The 21727-nt window shown below is 41.3% G+C and overlaps 1 protein-coding gene across 14 annotated transcripts in view; it reads left to right on the top strand.

The window, feature by feature from the left end:
• Rbms3 (RNA binding motif single stranded interacting protein 3) overlaps window positions 1-21727 on the top strand; it is a 1270324-nt gene that overhangs the window by 1123188 nt on the left and 125409 nt on the right. For all 14 annotated transcript variants that reach the window (XM_060385100.1, XM_060385099.1, XM_060385093.1 and 11 more), the window contains one exon: window positions 14542-14648. In XM_060385100.1, coding sequence (XP_060241083.1) covers window positions 14542-14648 — 107 coding nt within the window. The remainder of the gene's footprint in view (window positions 1-14541; window positions 14649-21727) is intronic.

The following is a 21727-nucleotide window of genomic DNA, read 5'->3' on the forward strand; positions in this document are numbered from 1 at the left end:
GATCCGAGTAATATATAAGTAGGTCTCAGAAATTCTCTGTGGCAGACATTAAATACAAAACTGAGAGTTGAAAGGAATATAGTATTAGCTTTATGTATACAGCCATACCCTGACCAGCTTTCTTTGGTTGGCAAGAATAACTAATTAAGCATGGTGCCTCCCTTTAAGGAGGGCAATATGCCTTCTTTAATGACTGAGTGTGCTTGCCTGCTTCTCTGTGTATCTAGCCATCATCAGGTGCCTGAGAAAGGCCCGTTGTATTCACTGGGAACAGTCGCTTCAGTGATGAGGTAAAAATGAACAGACTTCCCAGTTGTGATGGCAAAGACAATGGCCAGCACTGAAACCCATGAACTGGTCATCATCTCAGAAATCATGCAAGAGGCTTCCATTGGAAAGCAAGGAGCAGAACGCCCTCTTGGCCAACTTGTTAAGTGTTAGTGGTATTGTTAGGAATAGTAGGACTCTTTATTTAGAGGTGTTTTCAAAACCTGGCAGATACGTCTTGGGTCATCAGTAGACTAAAGTGCAGTGCTGACTGGTTCAGAGGAGAGCAGTCTGCTGTCCTTAAGCCAGAGTGCAGCTCTCAGGGCATCACCTGCCCTGAAAATAAGCAGGTGAGCTTGCTAACATTATTTCTGTCCCTCTCTCTCTCCTCTCACCTTTCTCCCCTTTCTTTGTCTCTTCTATCTTGCCTCCTTTTTCTTCTTCCTCATGTAAAGACTTACTAACACAGAAATTCTAGCTTTAAGAGATTTTAAAGCTAAAATAGTGTGAAGACACGGGAGCTGACACGCCCGGCAGGCTATGTCATCTGAGAAGTACATACAGTGGGTGATGGAGGAAGAAAGTGAAAAGGGCTTCTGGGTTGGTCTTATTACCTAATGCCCACTTTGCTGTCAGAGAGAATGCCCTCCGAGCACTCAGACTCAGCGCACTTTTCTTAACATTCGGTATTTTGTAGATAACACAGTGTGTGATAAAGGATCCATATTTTATATCAATTTTGAATACATTTCAGGCAAGAGAGGGAACAAATTGAATGTAGGCATTAAGAATAATTAGGGATGTGTTCCCTGTGGGCCCTGGAGCAGGCAGGCGGGGGAAGAGAGAAGAAGAGTCTGTGCCTGTGGGAAACAGGGGGAGCCACTCTAGGCAGAAGGCTGTGTCAGTTTGTGTGGCCTGGTGTGGTAGCGAAGATGGTGACGTTTAGCTCATGACTTTGGGTGAGCTTTTGTGCTAAGTAGCTTGTTTAGTTTTGTTTAGTAGTTTTGTTAAGTTTAAAACTTTTCAGAGATAAAAATAAAATCTACATCTTAGCAACTTCTGTATATAGTTCGGATCCATAGGGGATCCCTTAAGGCTTGCTCCTGAAAGAAGAGTCAACACCTATGCGTGGGGTCAAAATATGTGGGTTTCTGGACATTTGACACTCCCCTAGGTTAGTCTAGTCCCGAGCCATTTGTCTTTCCATGACTGTGACAACAACAAGCAACCATTGTCTTTTAGAGACATTTATATCCAATTATTTTTGCACTAAAATCTTGCACACCAAGTTATGCATTTACTTATTTAAAGTTATGTCTTTGTTTTACTGTGTGTGTGTGTTTGCTTACATGTGTGTGCACACAGTGCCTACAGGCCAGAAGAGGGCGACAGAACCCTTGGAACTGGAGGTACAGACGGTTGTGAGTTGAAGTTGTTTTAGGTGCTTGGAACTGAACCAGGATCCTTTACAAAAAGCAGTAGGTGCTCTTAACTGCCGAGCTATCTGCAGCCCACTTACTGCTTCGTGATACCTTAGATAGTCAGAGCACGGATGATCTTTGACATTTATTTGAAAAATTCAGTGTCTAAGGCCAGGGTTGAATGTGTGTTTATTGATCACTAAAATGATTGAGGTTACCAGCCCACTCTTGAAGTCCTCACGACTTCAGTACACTGACTTTTTTGAGTTAGAAGTTCACCCCCCAAGTTCTCTCCCCTCTCAATCATCCACCTGCTGAAGGAGAGGGTCTCATTTCAGCCAACACTCCCTTTCTCCTTGACAGGTAGATCGTGCTGATGTAAGATTGTCTTTGAAGTGTGAATCATATTTCTGTTTCCACTCTTGCGAAGGTGTTGAGACTTCACCCCTAAAAACACACGCCAAGGAAAGAGGGGTGCTTGGGTCTCACTGGTCCCAAGATGGTGTTCAGTTTGGAGATGCACACATGTGGAGTGTAGTGAGGGGCCGCAGTGAACACGGGTGCAGAGGCGAGGGGCTCGTCCAGCCTCGGTCAAATCCTAGCCACACCCTTGTGGGAATACAAGAGAATCCAGAAACATTCCGGAAACTGAATGGGATAAAACTAATTCCGTATTGATAGACACTTATTAATTCCACTTCATAATAATTGTGTTCCAGGACGGAGCACAATTTCTCTTATATGTATGGTGTATATGTGCGCATATGTGTGTGCAATAGCATGATGCATACGTGTGTACCCATGTGAAGGCTACAGGTCAATGTTGGTCATTTTCTTCAGCCACATCTTTGCTTTTTGGTTTGTTTTAAGGACAAGCAAGCAAGGTTTATTGAAGAGTTAGGAAGCAGCTCCCGGTAGCTGGAGGGTACTCAGAGAGATGGTTTCTTCCACTTACTTCTTGAGACAGGGTCTCACTGATCCTAGGCCTCGCTGATTGAGCTAGACTGCTCATCCAGAGACCTCCAGGGATCTTCCCTGTCTCTGCCTCCCCAGCGCTGAGACTTGGGAATTCGTCACAGCAAGTACCTTTCACAGGGGTGCTGGAAGCAGGGGCATGGAGGTGCAAACTCAACTCTCAATGTATAAAGTACTTATACAGCAAACACTTTACTGAGCAGAGCAGCATTTTAAAATGATTGCATGTGCTGATATGTATAAGTCTCCACATTATAATTAAGCTAGCCCAACAAACAGAACCAGTATGCTAAGTGATATTGTGTTGTTGAGAATTAAAAATGGGATAGGTGGATGTATTGTCATGGAAGGAATCATTTAAAGATTACAAAGAAGCCCTTTACTATCTATACTAAACCTTTGATTAGTTGGGGTTGACTAACTCTATGCACATTTTCTGCTATTAATATCTTTATATAATTTAATATTAAAGAGCAACAATGTACTCTAAGTTTATAGCTATATTTTTCTTTGTAGTTTTTTTTTTTCTGCCAAAATACCTTCCTTCCTATTGCAGTATGGAGTGATCCCCAAACGTGAAATATAGTACAGAAGAACTCTGCTGGAGGCAAGTATATGCTTAGGAACAAAGCTTAGAGAGAGAGAGGTGGGCAGGTTCCAGATGAGGCCAACCGTGTCCAATAAATAAGAGGCTGTTGTTTTTGGAGACTTGGTCTTAGAGACCTCATCTTTGATGCACCCTTTAATCATGCAGGTTCCTGACGTGTGGTTAAGTCGGCTGCTGCTTCTTAAATGTGCGAAGTCCTTTCTGTCTTCGTCGTCTTCATCTAGCACCTAGCTGTATGCCGTCTTCCCCATATGATGCGGTAAAAGGACCCAGCAGCAAATGCTTCTTTATGTGTGTCAACCTCTGGGGGCATTGCTTTCACTTGAAACTGTAACATAGCATCACAACCCCATCCCCACCCGTGTGTGAGTTATTTTTCTGTCAACTTGACCCAAGCCAGAGGCATCTGAAAGGAGGAAGCTTCAGTTGAGAAAATGTACCCGTAAGAGCTGGTGTTAAGGTGTTTTCTTAATTAGTAATTGATGGGGAAGGGCTCAGCCCATGATGGGTGGTGCCATTCTTGGGCAGGCGGTCATGGGGTCTGTAAGAAAGCAGGCTAAGCAAGCCATGGAGAGCAAAGACAGTAAGCAGCACCCCTCCATGGCCTCTGCATCAGCTCCTGCCTCCGGTTTCCCGCCCAGTCTGAGTTTGTGTTCTGACTCCCTTCAGTGATGAAAAATGATGTGCAAGTGTAATCCCAACCCTTTCCTCCCTGACTTGATTTTGGTGGTGATGTGTTTCATCATAGCGATAGTAACCGTAACTAAGGCACCCCCTTGTGGAGTAAGATTTTTCTTCCCCAATTCTTATTTTATCATGGGAGAAAATTATCAGAGAAGTTTTACAACTTGAAAACTAGCTAGTGGCACCTTATCTTTAAGAGAGAAAGGTGATTTTTGGTTGTGAGCCTAGCCTTTAAAGGCTGAGTAGTGTAGGAAAAAAAAAAAAAAAACAGAATTGCCAAAATGATCCTGTATAACAACGTATCACCTGGAGGTATCTCCATCTTTGATCTCAAGATGTATTACAGAGCAATAGTAATAAAAACTGCATGGTACTGCTATAGAAACAGAATGGTGGATCAATGGAATCAAATAGAAGACACAGAAATAAACCCACACACCTTACAGATACTTTATTTTTGACAAAGAAGCCAAAACCATACAATGGAAAAAAGATAGCATCTTCAATAAATAGTGCTTGCCTATCTGGATGTCTGCATGTAGAAAAATGCAAATAGATACATTTTTATCACCCTGCACAAAAGGAAAGTACAAGTGGATCAAAGACCTTGACATAAAAACAGCCACACTAAATCTGTTAGAAGAAAAAGTGGGGAAGAGCCTAGAACTCATTGGCACAGGAGACAACTTCCTGAACAGAACACCAACAACACAGGCTCTGAGATCAACAATCAATAAATGGGACCACATGAAACTGAAAAGCTTTTGTAAAGCAAAGGACACTGTCATCAAACAAAACGACAACCTACAGACTGGGAAAGGATCTTCACTATATCTGACAGAGGGCTAATATTTAAAATATATAAAGAACTCAAAAATTTAAAAAGCAACAAATCAAGTAATCCAATTTAAAAATGGGGTACAGAGCTAAACAGAGAATTCTCAATAGAGGAATATCAAATGGCAGAGAAACACTTAAAGAAATGCTTAACATCCTTAGTCATCCGGGAAATACAAATAAATGACCCTGAGATTTCACCTTACGCCCATCAGAATGGCTAAGACCAAAAACTCAAGTGACAACACATGCTGGAGAGGTTGTAGAGAAAGAGAACCCTCCTGCGTTGCTGGTGTGAATGTAAACTTGTACAACCACTTTGGAAATCAATCTGGTACTTTCTCAGAATTAGAAATAGTGCTTCCTCAAGATCCAGCTATACCACTCCTGGGCATATATCCAAAAGAGGCTCAAGTACACAACAAGGACATTTGCTCAACCATGTTCATAGCAGCTTTATTCATAATAGACAGAACCTGGAAACAATCCAGATGTCCTTCAACAGAGGATTGGATACAGAAGTTGTGATACATTTACACAATGGAATAAATTAAAAACAATTTTTAAAAAAGGAAATCATGAAATTTGCAGGGAAATGGTGGGATCTAGAAAAGCTCATCCTTAGTGAGGTATCCCAGAAGCAGAAAGACACACATGATATCTACTCACTTGTAAGTAGATATTAGACATAGAATATAGGATAATCATACTAAAATATGTACACCTAAAGAAGCTAAGCAGGAAGGGGACCCAGGGTAAGATGATCAGTCCTCACTCAGAAAGGAAAATGGGATGGATATCACAAGAGGGAAAAAAACAAGAAACAGGACAGGAGCCTTCCACAGAGGGCCTCTGAAAGACTCCACCCAGCAGTGTATCAAAGCAGAAGCTGAGACTCATAGCCAAACTTTGGGCAGAGTACAGGAAATCTTATGAAAGGAGGTGGAGATAAAAAGAGCTGGAGGGGACAGGAGCTCCACAAGGAGAACAACAGAACCAAGAAATCTGGGCAAAGGGGTCTTTTCTGAGACTGATATTCCAACCAAGGACCATACGTGGAGATAACCTAGAATGCCTGCACAGATGTAGCCCATGGCAGCGCAGTATCCAAGTGGGTTCCCTAGTAAAGGAGACAGGGACTGTCTCTGACATGAACTCCGTGGCTGGCTCTTTGATCAAAGCAGATGCTGCCCCTTAGGGGGAAGCAGCCTTACCAGGCCACAGAGGAAGACAATGCAGCCAGTCCTGATGAGACCTAGGGTCAGATGAAAGGGGAGGAGGACCTCCCCTATCAGTGGAGTTGGAGAGGGACATGGGAGGAGATGAGGGAGGGTGGGATTAAGTGGGAATGAGGTAGGGAGCCACAGCTGGAATGCAAAGTAAATAAACTGTAAATAATATAAAAATTAAAATTAAAAATTTTAAAAATACCTAAAGAGAAAGAAAGAGGTGATAATGAAGTCACTGTTTATTACATGAAATGATTTATCAAAAAGTAAGCTGGGGCTGGAAAGATGGATCAACCATCAAGGGAGCTTGCCATTCTCCCAGAGGACCTGGACTCAGTTCCAGCACCCACGTGCCCTACACCACCACAATTGCAACTCCAGGGAATCTGAGTTCTCTCTGGCCTCCTCAAGTACACATGAAGACACACAAATACCAATAATCCATTTTAAAAATCATTTTCTATGTCTTATTTCTAAGCACAGAGCTGTTTTTAGCATCACTATAACATACTTTTTTTTTCTTATAAAGGCTGCCTCCCGTATTAGAGACTTACCAATGAAACTAAATAATGCAGCAGTCTATTAATGAAGCACTGTAACAGTAACGTCATACAAATTACAATTTTTGAAGCTATCTACTTCGTTTATGTCTACTTTATTGGTTTATACTCGTTGCCATTTTTGGTCTGAAAGATAAAAGCGAGCATACATAAAACACTTGCAATATAACCCAAGTGACTTGTTTGTTCTGGTAAAGCAAACTGTTATGCGATGGATACATCACTTGAAAAGACCTCAACGGTTGCTTGACATTCAGTTCTTATTCTAACCTGTGGCCAGAAAATCACCATCATTTTAATAAATATTCAATTCTTTGTGCTTTGTCTCAAAATTATGCCATCCATTGTATGAACTGCTAAAAGTAAATTTCCGTCTCCCTCTGATGATGAAGACTATAGAAGAAAACAGTTGGAGAGCATGCTGTGGGGGGAAGGAGAGATGGCTCCTGGCTTAAAAGCAACTGCTGCTCTCCCAGAGAACTAGAGTTCGGTTCCTAGCCTCCATATTGGGCAACTCTCAGCCACCTATAATCCCATCCCCATGAACTCCATTTCCCAATGCCCTAGCACCCTCTTCTGGCCTCTGGGTATCCACACACCTGAGCTCATATGCATGTTTCTCTCCAGTACATTTAAAACAAAGTCAGTCTTCTAAAAAGGTTTTCTAAATATAAAATATAATTAGTCTGTTGTTGCAATGGTCAAAAACTATTTCTATGTAAATTGTGGTGAAAAGTTGGAACTGTCTAGTTTCATGCCTAGATATGTAAATACACACCTGTGAAAAATAAAGTGCATCAATTATGGAAAAAATACGGAGAGAAGATGCAGTGACCATTGTCCAATAAAACATAGGCAGACATATTGGAGAGCTGCCTGTGTTTGCTTGTTGGTTAGCTGTTCCAGGGCATCCCTACTGACTTATCAAACTGAAAATATTGTTAAGTTTCAAAAGTAAATATAAATAATATTCACTTTAACTTAAAATCCTCTTACTGTAAGCAGCAGGTCCTGTAACTCTTACCCCATCATATCTACTTAAGTATTGACATATCCTATTTATTATAAAGTTTAGAAGACTAGAGATTCTCCAGTAAGCAAGCAAAGAGTAATTACCTCTTCATAATTACCAAGAAAGTTTATTGCCATGCATTGCTGTAATTATATTTTGAATGCTCCCCATTTGAGTGAGGAGAAGGCATAATGTCTTTTCCCATCTCACAGTCTGAGCTTTGTAATAGCCTCTTGCTTCCATCAAGGCCTGTTCTTCATTTAGTCTCTATTCTAACTACTGTTAAAAAGCAGCTAAACAAAATTAATTGATGCCATAATCCTGCAATAAGCAAATTGAAGGCAATACAATATTCCCCTGCTGCAGAAATCAGCTCATTAGTCAGCGGAGTTCTCAGTTGTCATTGCTGATGTTTTTCCTCAGTATATGGATGGACAGAACAAACCAGAGCTAAGATTTTACTTTGTGCACAAATTGCTTGAGAATAGAGTTAAACCTAGAAATCGTGGCAAGAGGCTATGGGTAAAGAGGAGACCACAGGGACATAGTTTATGATCAAATCAGGCAATTTTATTCTTCAGGTGTCATATGCCCCTCACGTGTTAGAAAATCACTCCCCTCTGGAAAATGAGCAACTCCAGCTGGATATCTAACAACTTAGATGTAAACCCATCTTCTAAAAACTTCGATGTATTCTTTATTTTTTATTTGTATGTATGTGTCTGTGTCTCTGTGTGTGCCACATGTGTACAAGTTAACATGGAGGCCAGCAGAGGCCGTCAGATCTCCCAGAACTGAAGTTACAGGCAGTTGTTAGCTGTCCTACAGGGGTTCTGGGAATTGAATCATGACCTGTAAAAGAGGAAGAAGGGCTCTCATTCACTGAGCCATCTCTCCATCCCCAATCTTTCCAAAATAACTCATTTCAACTTCCATGTTGAGTTTTAACTTTTAAAATTTATTTAGTAAATATTTGGCCAAGGCTGTTGATAGAGGATAGCCCAATATGTCAACTTGACAACATCAATGCCTCATAAATGCCATTTTTAGTGGCCTTGGCCTAATGCCTTGCGAAGAGCTGCAGTAGATCCTTCAAGAACATTGTCTGCAAGAAACCTTCACATTCAGAGACATTTCAAAGGTAAACACATTGAAAGCTAAAAGAACCTTGTCCTGTGACTTGTAAATTTTCAATTCAGGGCTGAAATTGTTCTTCCAAGGTTATTTTTTTTCAATAAACAAACAAACCAAAAACCCTAAAAACCTCTAACAAGATTGAAAAACCAGAATCGCACAGTTAGTATATATTTAACCATTGACAGACAGGGTATTTGCCAATAATTTCTTTGGCAAGTTTATTTAAAAGATGTGCTCCTATCTTATGTGTCCGGGCATTTTGCCTGCATGTGTGTCTATGTCCTGTATGTATAGTGATGTAGAGGCCAGAAGAGGGCATCAGGTATGTGGAACGTGAGTTACAGATGGTTGTGAGCCGCCATGTGGGTGCTGAGAATCTCACAGAGGTCCTCTAGAAGAGCAGCCAGTCTTCTTAACCGCTGAGTAATCTCTCCAGCCCCATACTGATCTATTTTTTAATGCCAGTGGATACAAGAGTTTCTAGGCTTAATTGATCATTCAAGGCCCTTTCTTTTACTGCAGCTCTGATCTTCTAAGTCTAAATATTCCAAGGTTCTACAGAAATTCTTTTAAATATCTATATGTGAGCATGCAGGAATATATCTACACATACAACTGTATGTACATATACAGATATGTTTTCTTGTGTGTATATTGTATTGCATCGTGAATGTTTTTGGCATGTGGATGGAGGCCACAAGTCAATGTTGAGTGTTATTACTCATGATACCATCCACTTGATTTTTTATAAAAGGTCTCTCATTGGCTGGAACTGGCCAATTTGGCTAGGCTGGCTGGCTAGCAAGTGCTAGGAAACTGCATTTCTCCATCTTTCCAGTAATAGGCTTACCCATGTGCATACCATCAAGCCTGACTTTAGCATGTAATTTATAATGTGGATCATGGGTCTCCTTGTATGCATGGCAAACCCTTTACCAAAGAAGCTGTCTCCCTAGCCCTTTAATACTCGTTTCTTTACCAATCCCCTTATGTAAATAAATGTACAACACAAATAAAAATATTTAGTATGTATTGAAATTAAATAAACTATGCAGTCATAGCTATATATCTGTTTTAAAGAGAACAAACAAAAGCAGGAATTATTTCTTTGAACACCAACTTCCTATGACGCACCTGAAGAATAATTACTATTTAATATTTGGATGTGGGACCTAGAGAAGGCAATCCGCAGTGCAGCCTATTGCTCCGTGGACATTCAGATGCCCTACCTAGTAGACTGATGCCAAACAACGATAATAGCAACAGAAACTAGAAAGAAAAGGAAAGCAAAGCCACAGGTAGGTAACCAGTGTGTCCTCCTGGGACACGGATGCTAAGATGCCCTGCATACAGTGAGATGCAACTTTGAAAGGTTTACGGTTCTGAGAGAACCCTCACAGCCCAGGAGCCAGGAGATGATAAAGTTAGTAACAGAGGCCAACAAGAGCAAATGAAGCCTTTGGGAACGCCCAGTGAAGCCCACCTCAGGCCCACACATAAGTGGCCTCACACTTTGCACCAGGAGAAGGTTATTAACAGAAACCTTGTGTTAGTAAATGGAAGCAGGATGGAGACTGAAGGCAATAACAGCCTGTTTCTCCCCCTGAGCAGGAGATGTCCAAGAGGAAAATTTGATATTTTCTCATGATATGTTGAATCATTGATATGAATTGCAGGAAATGAAGACTGGGATCAGAATACAGAGAAAAATCACTAGGCATGGATTTACTCCAGCTAATGTAGACACAGTGAAGAGAGGTGTGGCAAGGATGATCTTGCCCTAAGGAAGAATATAAGGCAAAAGCTTGACTGGGCCTCATGACTCAACTCTTACCTGGCTTTGAATATCAGGTCTCCAGTCTGGAACAAGACACTTGGCTATTCCTAGTAAGATGTAAGATAAGGAACATTTGGATTATCCCACAGAAGTGCCCTTATGTGTAAGTGCAATGGTTGGTGCAAAGGGAAAGGGCTTTATAAACTTTAGTTGTTACCAACACAAATGGAGAACGTTGGTTATCAGAACCAAAAGAATGTCCCTTCCTTATATAATGCCTCCGAGCTATAAAGAAAGCTGAAGGTATAAAGAAGTTTAGGAATCTTATGTGTGAGGGAGATGTTCATTAGCCTGACTATGGAGACCATCACATGGGTATACACGTATGTCAAAGTGCCTGTTATGAGCACATATGAGTGTACTGTATGTCAGTTAACTCAATGAGGCTGCTTTTTTTTTTTTTTAAGTCAGTGGCCCAGCAAGTTGGCTCAGCAGGTAACGGTGCTAGCTCCAAAGTCTAAAGACTGAGTTCAATTGCTTGGACACACGCGGTAGAAGGCAAGAGTCCACTACTGTGCTCAGACTTTCCCATGCACACCTACACACGTGCTCCCAGACAGATAAATAAATGAATAAATAAATAATGTGATCGCTTTTTACATGATTCAGAGTTGGGGACTCTCATCTGTCATCACAGCACTTGAGGCAGACAATATTCATATACACATAATACACAAAAGTTCACCTTGAAAGGGAACCCATAAAAATTGCACCAACTTAGTGAACAGATGAATGGATATTTGTATTAACAGGAGTGTAGATGACAAAAAGAAAAAAAAACTAAAATAAAATGAAAAAATTAGAAAACATCTGCATTGTGGAAAAGGCCAGCTGAACACAGGTGACTGCTGTCAACATATAGACTGTCTGTGCAGCTTGCAGGCAGCTCAGTGGTTGTTTATTTTTTTCTACACTGCGGTGGAGGGGCAAAAAACCTTCCATGTTCTCACAGATATGTGAGATGAGCTCCCTTCCTTCTGGAGGGCATGCAAATTATCCTACACCACCCACTGCACCCATGTTGTGGACATGAAATGAGTACGGAAGGCAGTATGACTTCAATGTGTGCTTTGTCTACATCCTTTAGTAATTCTAGAGCCTTTAGCTCTTTATAGAAGAAGAATCTTCTCTTTGGTACATCCAAATTGCCATAATTATCCTTTACCCTGCATTTCCCACTGCATATGCTACTGGCCTGGAAGTTATCTTGCTTCTGCCATTGGTATCAGACCTTTTGTGGGGTAACCAGTTACCTGCACACAAGCACAAATACCCAGCAGAAGGTCCGATACCAATGGCAGGAGCTAGGTAGCTGCAGGGACAGTAGCATATGCAATGGAGAATGCTGAGTAAAGGATTACTAAGGCCCTGAGTAAGGTGGGATGGAATGATTGTGAGATTTCATCAAGTTTTCAGAACAACACAACATAAACCATGAGGTTTTTCCCATTAATTAATTAATTAATTTAGAGACAACATCTCATGTATACCAGGCTGACCTCCACCTTATTATGTAACCATGAGTGATCTTGAACTTCTGATCAGCCTGCCTCCAACCTACAGGCACTGGGATTATATGCATGTGCCACCATGCCCAATTTACGCAGCCCCAGAGACTGAACACGAGGCTTTGTTCATGCAACACAAGGACTCTTCTAGCTGAGCGATGCATGCTATAAATGCAGTCAATGTTTCTGAACCATACTTGATCCCTACTAAGTAAAACTGTTGAAAGTGGCATTGGAAAGAAGTAGGACTATGCTATGATTCTGTTTGTACTGTGTAGGACAGGAACGCTACCCATCTTCTCTTCAACAGTGGTGAGCCGTGTCCTTTTCTTTTCCTTCTAGTTCGAAGACTTAGAGGATTGGTGAGACTATCACCATCGTTTAGAGCCAAATAATCTTCAAATATTTATTTGTAGATGGCCTATTTGTAGATGCTGGTTTTCTTGTACTCTTTCTCCACTATTGATTTTTGAGGCAATTAGAATTGTCTTCAAACTTGAAAATGCCCAGAGATACAATTAATATTTAGCTGAGTTCATGTTCTCAGATGGCAGTGGGAGGAAGTGATTCATTTGGTTAATTATGAACTTGCAAAATGATATTTGGTTTATTCCAACACACACACCAGCCAATTAACCTTCTCAGCCTTCTTAATGTATTCACCAAGCTTGCTGGGTCAATGTGACTTTCTCTTCAGATGTGGAGGCAGTGACCAATTATCAACAAAAACTGTTGCTTTGTTAGGTTTGGAGCAAGACATTTTGCAGTGCCATTGTTGGAAGACACATTATATTATAGTTGAATTTTGATCACATTCTTCAGGAAAATATATTCACTAAAGATGTGCAAGACCCTTATAGTCACTGAAATTCATCGGATATTGACATACATAACCTTTCGCTACTAGAATCTAAGGTTCACACCACTACCTCATCTGCCAAATAGCTTGGAGCCTGAAATTAGTGGAAGCAAACAGTCTACTCAGGGTCAACACTAAGAAATAGATGTCTTTTTTTTTTTTTTTTTTTTTTTTTTTTTTTGTCTCAGATTTCCACCTTCCAGAGTTTAGTGTTGCTTCCGTGGGAGGAAACAAGGTACAAGGTCTGGAAGTTCCTTCTTGGGGCAGAGTCTTGGTCTTCAAGACCAAGTATCCTCTCTTCTTTCTGGATTTGGACCTGGCTTCTGGGTCTGTGTGGACATCATCTGTATTTTTATCTTCTTCAGATAAACAAGGATTTTCTCCACATCAGCTCTCTAAGCTGCGGATGGCTTGGGGAGGACTCTCAGAGGATGAGTCTTTATCCGTTTAGAGCCAGCCCTCCCTGGGAGCTGCCCTGACAGGCTTGGTGATAGTTTCTCCAAGCCTTGACTTGGTACCCTAACAGTTGGTCTCCCTGGCTTCTCACCAGCTTTTTCTGGGAGACTGAAAGAGCAAAGGATCCATTCCTAACATTTGTGAAGTTATAGAGGATTAGTGAGAAAACAGAGCTAATTTAGGTACAATTTGACAAAAATATCCACGTCTTTGGCAAGTAGTTCCAGTCTCCTTTCTATTTTACCACCTGAAGATGCTGCTCACTCAACCACAAGACCTGTGACCTAGCAAAGTCAAGCCACGTACACACACACACACACACACACACACACACACACACACATACATGCCTTCAGACTTCTATCTGGGGCAGAGAGTTAAGAGGCTGTGCTATGCTGTGACCTTGAAACCCCTCACAGCAGACTCTGTAAGAAAGGTTTACGGCCCTACTCAGTACCTGGCTCCTTGGCACAAAGACTATACCAAATTTACTCAAGTGGTATGAAACATTCTACCAGTTCCTGAAAAATTTCAAAAGCCCAAATAGCCCTCTTCATTCAGGGGGATTTCTCTCAAAGCTCTCCCTTTTCTCCAGGCCCCTTGTCATTTTGCCTCTTGCTGCTTCTCTCTAGCTCTTAAGCCCCTATCTGCTGCCTCTGGTATGAGAGGTCTCATACCTCAAAGCCCAAATCAAGCTGGCTCTCCTAATGAAGCACATTTCTGAGGTGGAACTTTGTGTTGGGGCCCCACTTCTCAAAGCTGATGCTCTGATTTCTAACAATTTTCAAAAGCAAACTCTGTAGCTTTCACAGTGAAGTACAGCCACCTTGAAGGAGAAATAATCATACACATGAGCCAAGAATGGTCTTCTCTGTCACTGCATTGTTAAAACTTGAGTCTTGGAGACAAGCGTACATTCTACTTCAACCGTTTTTCCAGGGAAGTGTAGTACAGTCTCTTAAGGTCAGCTGGTGCTTTTCTGAGGCCCAGCAATGTTTAGAATACCAGCCAGTGACACTCAGAGGAAAGCTGACTAGAACCGAAATACTACTTCAAAACGCTTTAACAAAGATCCATTGTGAACCGTGCTGGAAAAATTACATATTTGCATGGGGCATTTGCTAATGTGCTTTTGCTTTCTTATCTTTCCAGCCCCCAGTGAGCCTTTACTGTGCAAATTCGCTGATGGGGGACAAAAGAAGAGACAGAATCAGAGCAAGTACACCCAGAATGGGAGGCCATGGCCCAGAGAAGGAGAGGTGAGTCCTGAGAACTGCTCAGAAATTTCCTCCCTAGGGAAGGTGGTGAAGCAGTCATCTAAAGCCATGAAGAAGCGAAGTCACTGATCCAGGAGATACCTCAATAGAGGTATTGTGCTTGCCCTGCAACCGTGGGGACCTGAGTTTGAGTTCCAGCACTCATGTAAAATGCTGGTCATAGCTGCATAGGCCTGTAATTCCCACATGCAAAGCTGGGTGTGTGGGGACAAGAGGATTGCTAGGGATTGCTGGCCGACAGCCTGGCTCTAGGGTCAGTGAGAGACCCTGTCTCAGGGGACAAGATGGAGAGGGATAGAAATGACACCTGATGTCCACCTCAAATACATTTAAAGAGCCTTGCACACACATATACGCAATGCCCATATGTCCCCAAACCCCATACACATTTATATCTTGTGAAAAACCAAATGACTTCAATGTCAAACAGGTAGTCTTGCTTTAATGTGTGGAGAAGAGGATGCCATTATGAGATAAAGAACAGAGAAGTTGGAAGTCATCATCCAGGGACCTAGAAATGTAGCTTGGTTGGTAGAGGCTTTTCCTCCCATACAGAAAGTCTTGCCTTGATCCCCAGCATCCCATAAAACAAGCCAAACCCCCAAAGCCTTAGCATGGTGATAACTCTAGCAATTGAGAAAAGTTCAAGGTCATCTTTGGCTATATTGTTAATTTGAGTGATATGTGACCCAGTTTCAAAAAAGAGAAAGAGAGAAATCAGCTTCAGCCTCACTTATAAGCCACACTTAAAAGTGTGTCACTTAAGAAATCTGAAAGAATTCAAGATCACAGAACAAACAAATGGCAGAAATAGGGAGAAGGAAGCTGACACAGATTTCTTCTTTAAGATGAATTTTATCAAGAGCATCTTGACTAATTGCTGTCATTCCCAGCATGTCTGGGCTACACGGAAGGAGCTGGAAGAACAGGAGAGCCTTCAGAGAGCAAAGGGGATCTATGACGTTGACATATTTTCAAGGCTGGTGGGAGGTTCCAGACAACGTCATTTAGTGTGTCTTAGCATGACAAGGAGGAGGCAGGTGCTAGAGAAGGGAGCAAACTCATCTTGAGTTTGCAGGGAGTGGGAGGTGAGGAGGGGAGGGTGTGGCTCGCTTTTTCCTGTGGAGACTTGTGAGCCTTAACCTTTACAACATGGTTTTTCCAGCTGCAGGGAGTGAGACGGGGGCCACAGTCTATTTCCTGGGAGAAAGTGCACCTGTGATCTAGCACTACCCACAGATAATTGATTGGCAACTGTGTATTGGTTATGGCATGCAGGCACAATTTCTTAACAAAACACTTTCAGTGAAATTTGTTTTCAAAATCCAGTGTTTGTATTCTGAAATGGGCAAGAATTTGGGTTAACTTTCACCCTGTCGTGGTGGTCAACTTAGTTTCTTTTCCTGTTGCTGTGTTAAAAAAAAAAAAATCCTGGCAAAGCAACTTAATGGAAGAAGGGTTTATTTGAGCTCAGAGTTCAGCATGGTGAGGAAGTCATAGTGTCAGGATCTTGAAGCAGCTGGTCAGATGACATCAACAATAGGAAAGAAGAGAATCATAGATGCATGTCAGCACTCAGTTCCTTTTCTCCACTTTTTCAGTCCAGGATCCTCTGCCTAGGGAATGGGCCTGCCCACAGTGGGTTGGTCTTTCCACATATATGGTAACTATATAATAATAAATACATATATGGTAATCCCTACAGACAGGCCCAGAGGCCATCTTCAAAGTGATTGTAGGTGTGTGAAGCTGACAGCGCTAACCATCACAGTGGTGTGCAGACACATGTATAAATGTTAATGCTCATGCTCACATGCTCACCGATGTGTTGGTATGCAATATATAATTATGTACACCAGTTTAAGACATGCATTTTTATTAGCCAGAAAGGAGGAAAAAAATTGATAGAGTCCTGCTGTTCCTAAAAAGGGCAAAAGACAAAAACAAAGGCCTTTCACATTTGTCATCCATTTCTCCTCCTAAGACAAACTGACCGTGAGCTGTGGCTCTACACTCCATAGGCCCTGGGAAGCAGTACTCTTGGATATTCATTTATTTTTAAAACAACAAGGAAAAGGCACCTAGGATTTTGTAGGTTTTTTTTTCAGTCTTGAGGAAAAAAGACAGAGTTGTTTGAATAATTGAATAAATGATATTTTGTTCCAAAGCCATAATCAATAGGGGAGTTTTAGCATTTCTGTTTGAAGCACCTGCTTTGTCCATTTGTCACTGAAGAGGTGTCATTATCATGTGCCATCGTATACGCTGAACACCAAGAGAGCTGTTTTTAAGAAAGAAAGGAAGCTGAGAGATTTCTCAGCAAATGCTTTACCCATTTTCTATTTTCTGAGACCGTTTTGAGAGTTTCTACAAAGGTCTGAAAACTGCTCTTGAATTTCATAGCTATCGTCAAACACTTTATCATTATAGTAAGGAGTAAATAAAATAAAACCAGAATAATCATTGAGTATCAGAAGCTGTGGAAAAATGCAAAAGTGTTCATATTTTCCGTGTTAGAAAGTAAGCTCAGATGATGTTTTAATGAGGGCGTGGGTGATGACCCGTGTGTCTTGGGCACTGAGTTTAATGCGTCAGCAGGCAGTCGTACAGCTAGCATCATTACATTTGGCACATACGAAGCATTCATTGTCTAAAAAGACTCACTTGACCTTAAAATCTTAAAATTTGATTATGTAAAATGGTGGCTAATATCTCTGCACCACATACTATATCCATGATTCCACAAGGAAAACTTGGCTCTAAGGACAAACATCATTTCCTGTGGAAGAATCTGAAATACTTTCTTCAGGTCACAAAGGGAAGTTACATATAGGAAGATCATATATTTTGGTATTGATGCAAAATCAAAACAAACAAGCCAACAAAAACATCTCTCACTTCAGAAGGACAAAGAGATAGTTAATTCTGGGGCCAAATGACTGATAGTTAATGACTGTAGCCTGGGAACATAGATTCTGATAGTCTCACATACGATGCCCCAATATAATGACAGATTCCCAGGACTTCAGTAGCAGAACAATCACAGGTATAAATCAAGGTACTTTTAAAATACATTGGAGGAAACATAAATAGGTGAATCTCAGCAAAGCGAGGAATCCTTGCCATAGGTCCGGAATGCTATCTGACGGCATTCTTAGGCTTTGCATGGAAGGAATTTAGAGACTCTGTTTATACAGTCCAGAAAAATTTTACCTAATCTAGGGGGCTAAAGAAAGCCCAAGATAATTTGACCTTCAGCCTGCCACATTTTATCTCTCCCTAATCAAGCCTGGACAGCCAACCCCAACCCCAAAGGAAAGCAGTTCATCAGAAATTAAATGAGCAAATGTAAAATAAACAGAGTTGTTACATGCTCCATTACACAGAAGTAGGACCTGGGGGATGGTACACTACAGGTGCCACAGCGTGAGGACACTACAGGATCAAGCTTATGACCCCAAGCCCCCCAGAATGTGTTTTCAGTGTTTGAGTTTTAAGTTTCTTTGCTTTTGTTTTTTCAATAAAACTATGAAAACTAGGAGACTGTAATAAATTTCTCTATGACTAAAAATTATATATCCCATTGGATATATTGAAAGGAAGGAAATCATGAAAACACATGGCAGGCTCTTGACATGTGCTTGCCATGTATTAATTTGATTATTACTTTAGACATAACCAGAACAGTGGACCTGGGCTAAGGAGATTGCTCAACTGTTACCATCTTACTATCCTAGTGTGAGATCCAGAGTTCAGATGCTAAGTTCCATAAAAATGCCAGAGAGTTTGGTGGCCGGCCTCTAATTCCAACCCTAAAAGATGTAGCTAGTGATCCCTACAAAAAAATAAAATAAAATAAAAAACCTGGCAGAGGACACTGGACATCTCCACGAACTCTGAGCATTATCGAGTAACCCTACCTCAAGGAATATGGTGAAAGAGCAATTAGGGATGATTTCCAATGTTAACATGAATACCCAACCTGGCTATTCATGGCATAGATGTACAAAGGAGAAAACACACATACACACACATGAAAAATAACACACATACACACACCACACACATACATAAAAATAATAATAATGGTGGATTACCTAGTCTAGTATTCCATAATCCTATTGTTAGTCTTCTTTGTGTCTTATTTACTAGATGTGGTTCATGAACAACATTTAAGTAACTCATACACCTATAACTCTAATGATATATATGCTAACTTGAAGACATAGGTTTTTATTAGTGTTGTCTTTTTCGTATTTAATACTTCCAGGTTGACTATCCTCATAAAACCGGTAACATTTTCAAAATAAGTTTTGTATACCTCTGTTAGTCACCTGGGTCACTACCTGCATTCTCTGCTCCAGGCCTGTGACCACACAGACCGTCCATATGAAAAGCAATCAAAGCAAAGATTCTGGGCTGAAACATCAGGGGAGAGTATGGCCTCACATCTTCCTCTCTTCAGTTTTAAGACTTAGAGGCGTAACTTTCTTCAAAGCCTTGTCTAATGGGTCACGTGTTACTTTATTCTCATGCTGCTGCGACAAAAATGTGCATGACAAAAGCAATTTAAGACACAAGGGGTTCAGTCAGGTCACATTTCAAGAATAGAATCCATTATACTGGGGAAGGAATGGCAAAAGACCGCGCGGCAGGTGGTCACAGCACATCCGCGAGCTGGAAGCTTTTATGATACGTCTGCACACCTCAATTAACCCAATCTAGACACTCTCTTACACGGTGGTTGGAGGCTTGTTTCCTAGGTGACTCTAGATTCTGTCAGGGCACCATCACTACTGAACATTATCCATACACTTTCTAATGACTGTGCTACGGGGGCTGCTCCAGAATGGTGCCCATCTATAATTGTCAGACTTCAGAAGCTTAGGAGGAGGGTAAGGATGAACTTGGGCTACATCCTGTCTCAAATCTAGCAAAACTATATAGTCGGTTTCGACCGCCCTTCCAGAAGTAACTGAAGACAAGAGAGTACAGCAGAAGGATTCTTGATTCATGATCATCTGGTCTGAACAGGATGCCCTCTACCATTGGCTGCTACTAATCTATATTTCACTCTGGTGGAAGCATACTTCCAGACTTTTCACTTTTCCAAGTCCGCGGAATTTCTCTAAATCCCCGGTATTTAGGAATGAACAAAACCCAGGGAAGGGCTTTGTAGTTGTGATCCCATGCTGGGATCCTGGCAGAGGAGGGGGCCTCCTGAAGGGAGACAGAGTCAGAATGCAATTCCTCTCCCAAGGGCCCATCCTCCCTTTGGCTACATCACTTTCAATTTGAAAACTTAAGTGTAGGAGGCCAAGCTTGAACTAAACTATAGGCAGAGACCGAAGGCACCTGTCCTGTGCCCACCAGAGGGGGTAGAGCTGTGGGGATGGGAGTGGGGTGTGAGGAGCTCTTCTGGGCCCAAGGTCCCCAAGAACCTAAATCCAGCATCTCACAAACCCCTAGACACCTTCTCTTTCCTATATTCATTGTGCATAGTATTGTTACAGACATTTTCATACAAATACACGCTGTGCATTGAGAGGCCCCTGATGCCTCCTTACCCTGACCTTCTTACAAGACCCCCTCCCGACAAATTGCTACTAGTTAAGATAGAATGCCTGGGGCTACAAAGTTGGCTCAGTGGATAAAGTAATTCCCATGTGTCAGCATCAGGACCAGATTTCAGAACCTTAGCACACACCTACGTACTGGGTGGATATGGTGGCTGACTATAATCCGAGTACTGGAGAGGGAGGGAGAGAAGGGTGATCAAGCTGAGCCAGAGGAGTGAAAGCATCAAGTTCCAGGACAGTGTGAGACTACCTCAGTAAATAAAAGAAGAAAGCAACCAAGGAACTCATCTGAAGTCCTCTGGCCTCTATGTGCACACATAGACAGCTACACATACAGAAACACATACATGCATGCAACACACACACATACACGGAGATGGAATGCATACCCTATTTCCAAGGCATGGACTTGGAAAAAGGAAACAAATAACAAAAACAACAAAATTCAAGAAACTGTATCTGTGATAGAGAATAGGAAGAGTGGAGACAGCCTAAGTCCAGTTGAGCTAAAATACAGGAAAAGAGAGTTTAAACCCACAACTCAATCTACATTTCTCTAGTCTTGTGTGATAGTTTTCTACGAATTGTAAAGAAGACCACAGGCACAGTGAGGAGGAAATTGGGCATGCTTTGCCACAGTTTGTCCACCCTGTAAATGAGCTTACTTTTCTGACCTGGTTTCTGTTCCCCAAATTATTTTGGACTGTAGGAAAACTAAGGAGCTGGTAATGACCTAAGTGTCTGGTAACAAGAGAGAAAAGAAAATGCCCATTTCTCCCTGTTCTTGAAAGTTATGAAAGAACTGATAAAGCAAAAAGAATTTTTGCTCAATGTTGCAAGCATTTTAGAGTTAAGCTAAACATGAAAATTGATAGGCTAATTAAAGCTTCATTATTTAAAGCTTTTTTTTTCCTTTGGGGAAACATTTTGATAGTTAATTACCATGCTTTGGTGAAATGCATTTATTTATAAAGCTGTAAGGCTGGGAACTTGGTACACAGAAATGGAGGTGAACAAGCAAGATTTTCATTTGTAAATGCATGCCTGTGGCCATGACTTTGCATAAATAGAAACTCAGGGGGCATTTTAAGTTATTATCTAATTTTGTAAGAGATGGATGCCTGAGAGTTAAGTGGCATAGTTAAGAGAGTCTCCGCTGATCTATAGTTCTTTTTATTATTAACTTTTATTTCTTATTTAAAATTTTATACAGTATATTTTGATAATGTTTTCATTTTCCACAACTCCTCCATGATCATCCCTACTTCCTTACCTACCCAACTTCTTGTAAATTTTATCCTCTGCAACCCTTGTTCTTGCTCAGGAGAAGATGGCTGTATTTGCAATCCTGTTTTAACTTTCAACCTGCAGCAGTAGTCTCACTACTTTGTCTTAAATATATGCAGACTATCTGGTTCAACTAAAGGACATTATGAAGTCCTAGAAGGATCTAGAGAACCCACAGGAACCACTGACTTGGAG

Source organism: Meriones unguiculatus, chromosome 6, assembly GCF_030254825.1.
Source record: "Meriones unguiculatus strain TT.TT164.6M chromosome 6, Bangor_MerUng_6.1, whole genome shotgun sequence".
Lineage (NCBI taxonomy): Eukaryota > Metazoa > Chordata > Mammalia > Rodentia > Muridae > Meriones > Meriones unguiculatus.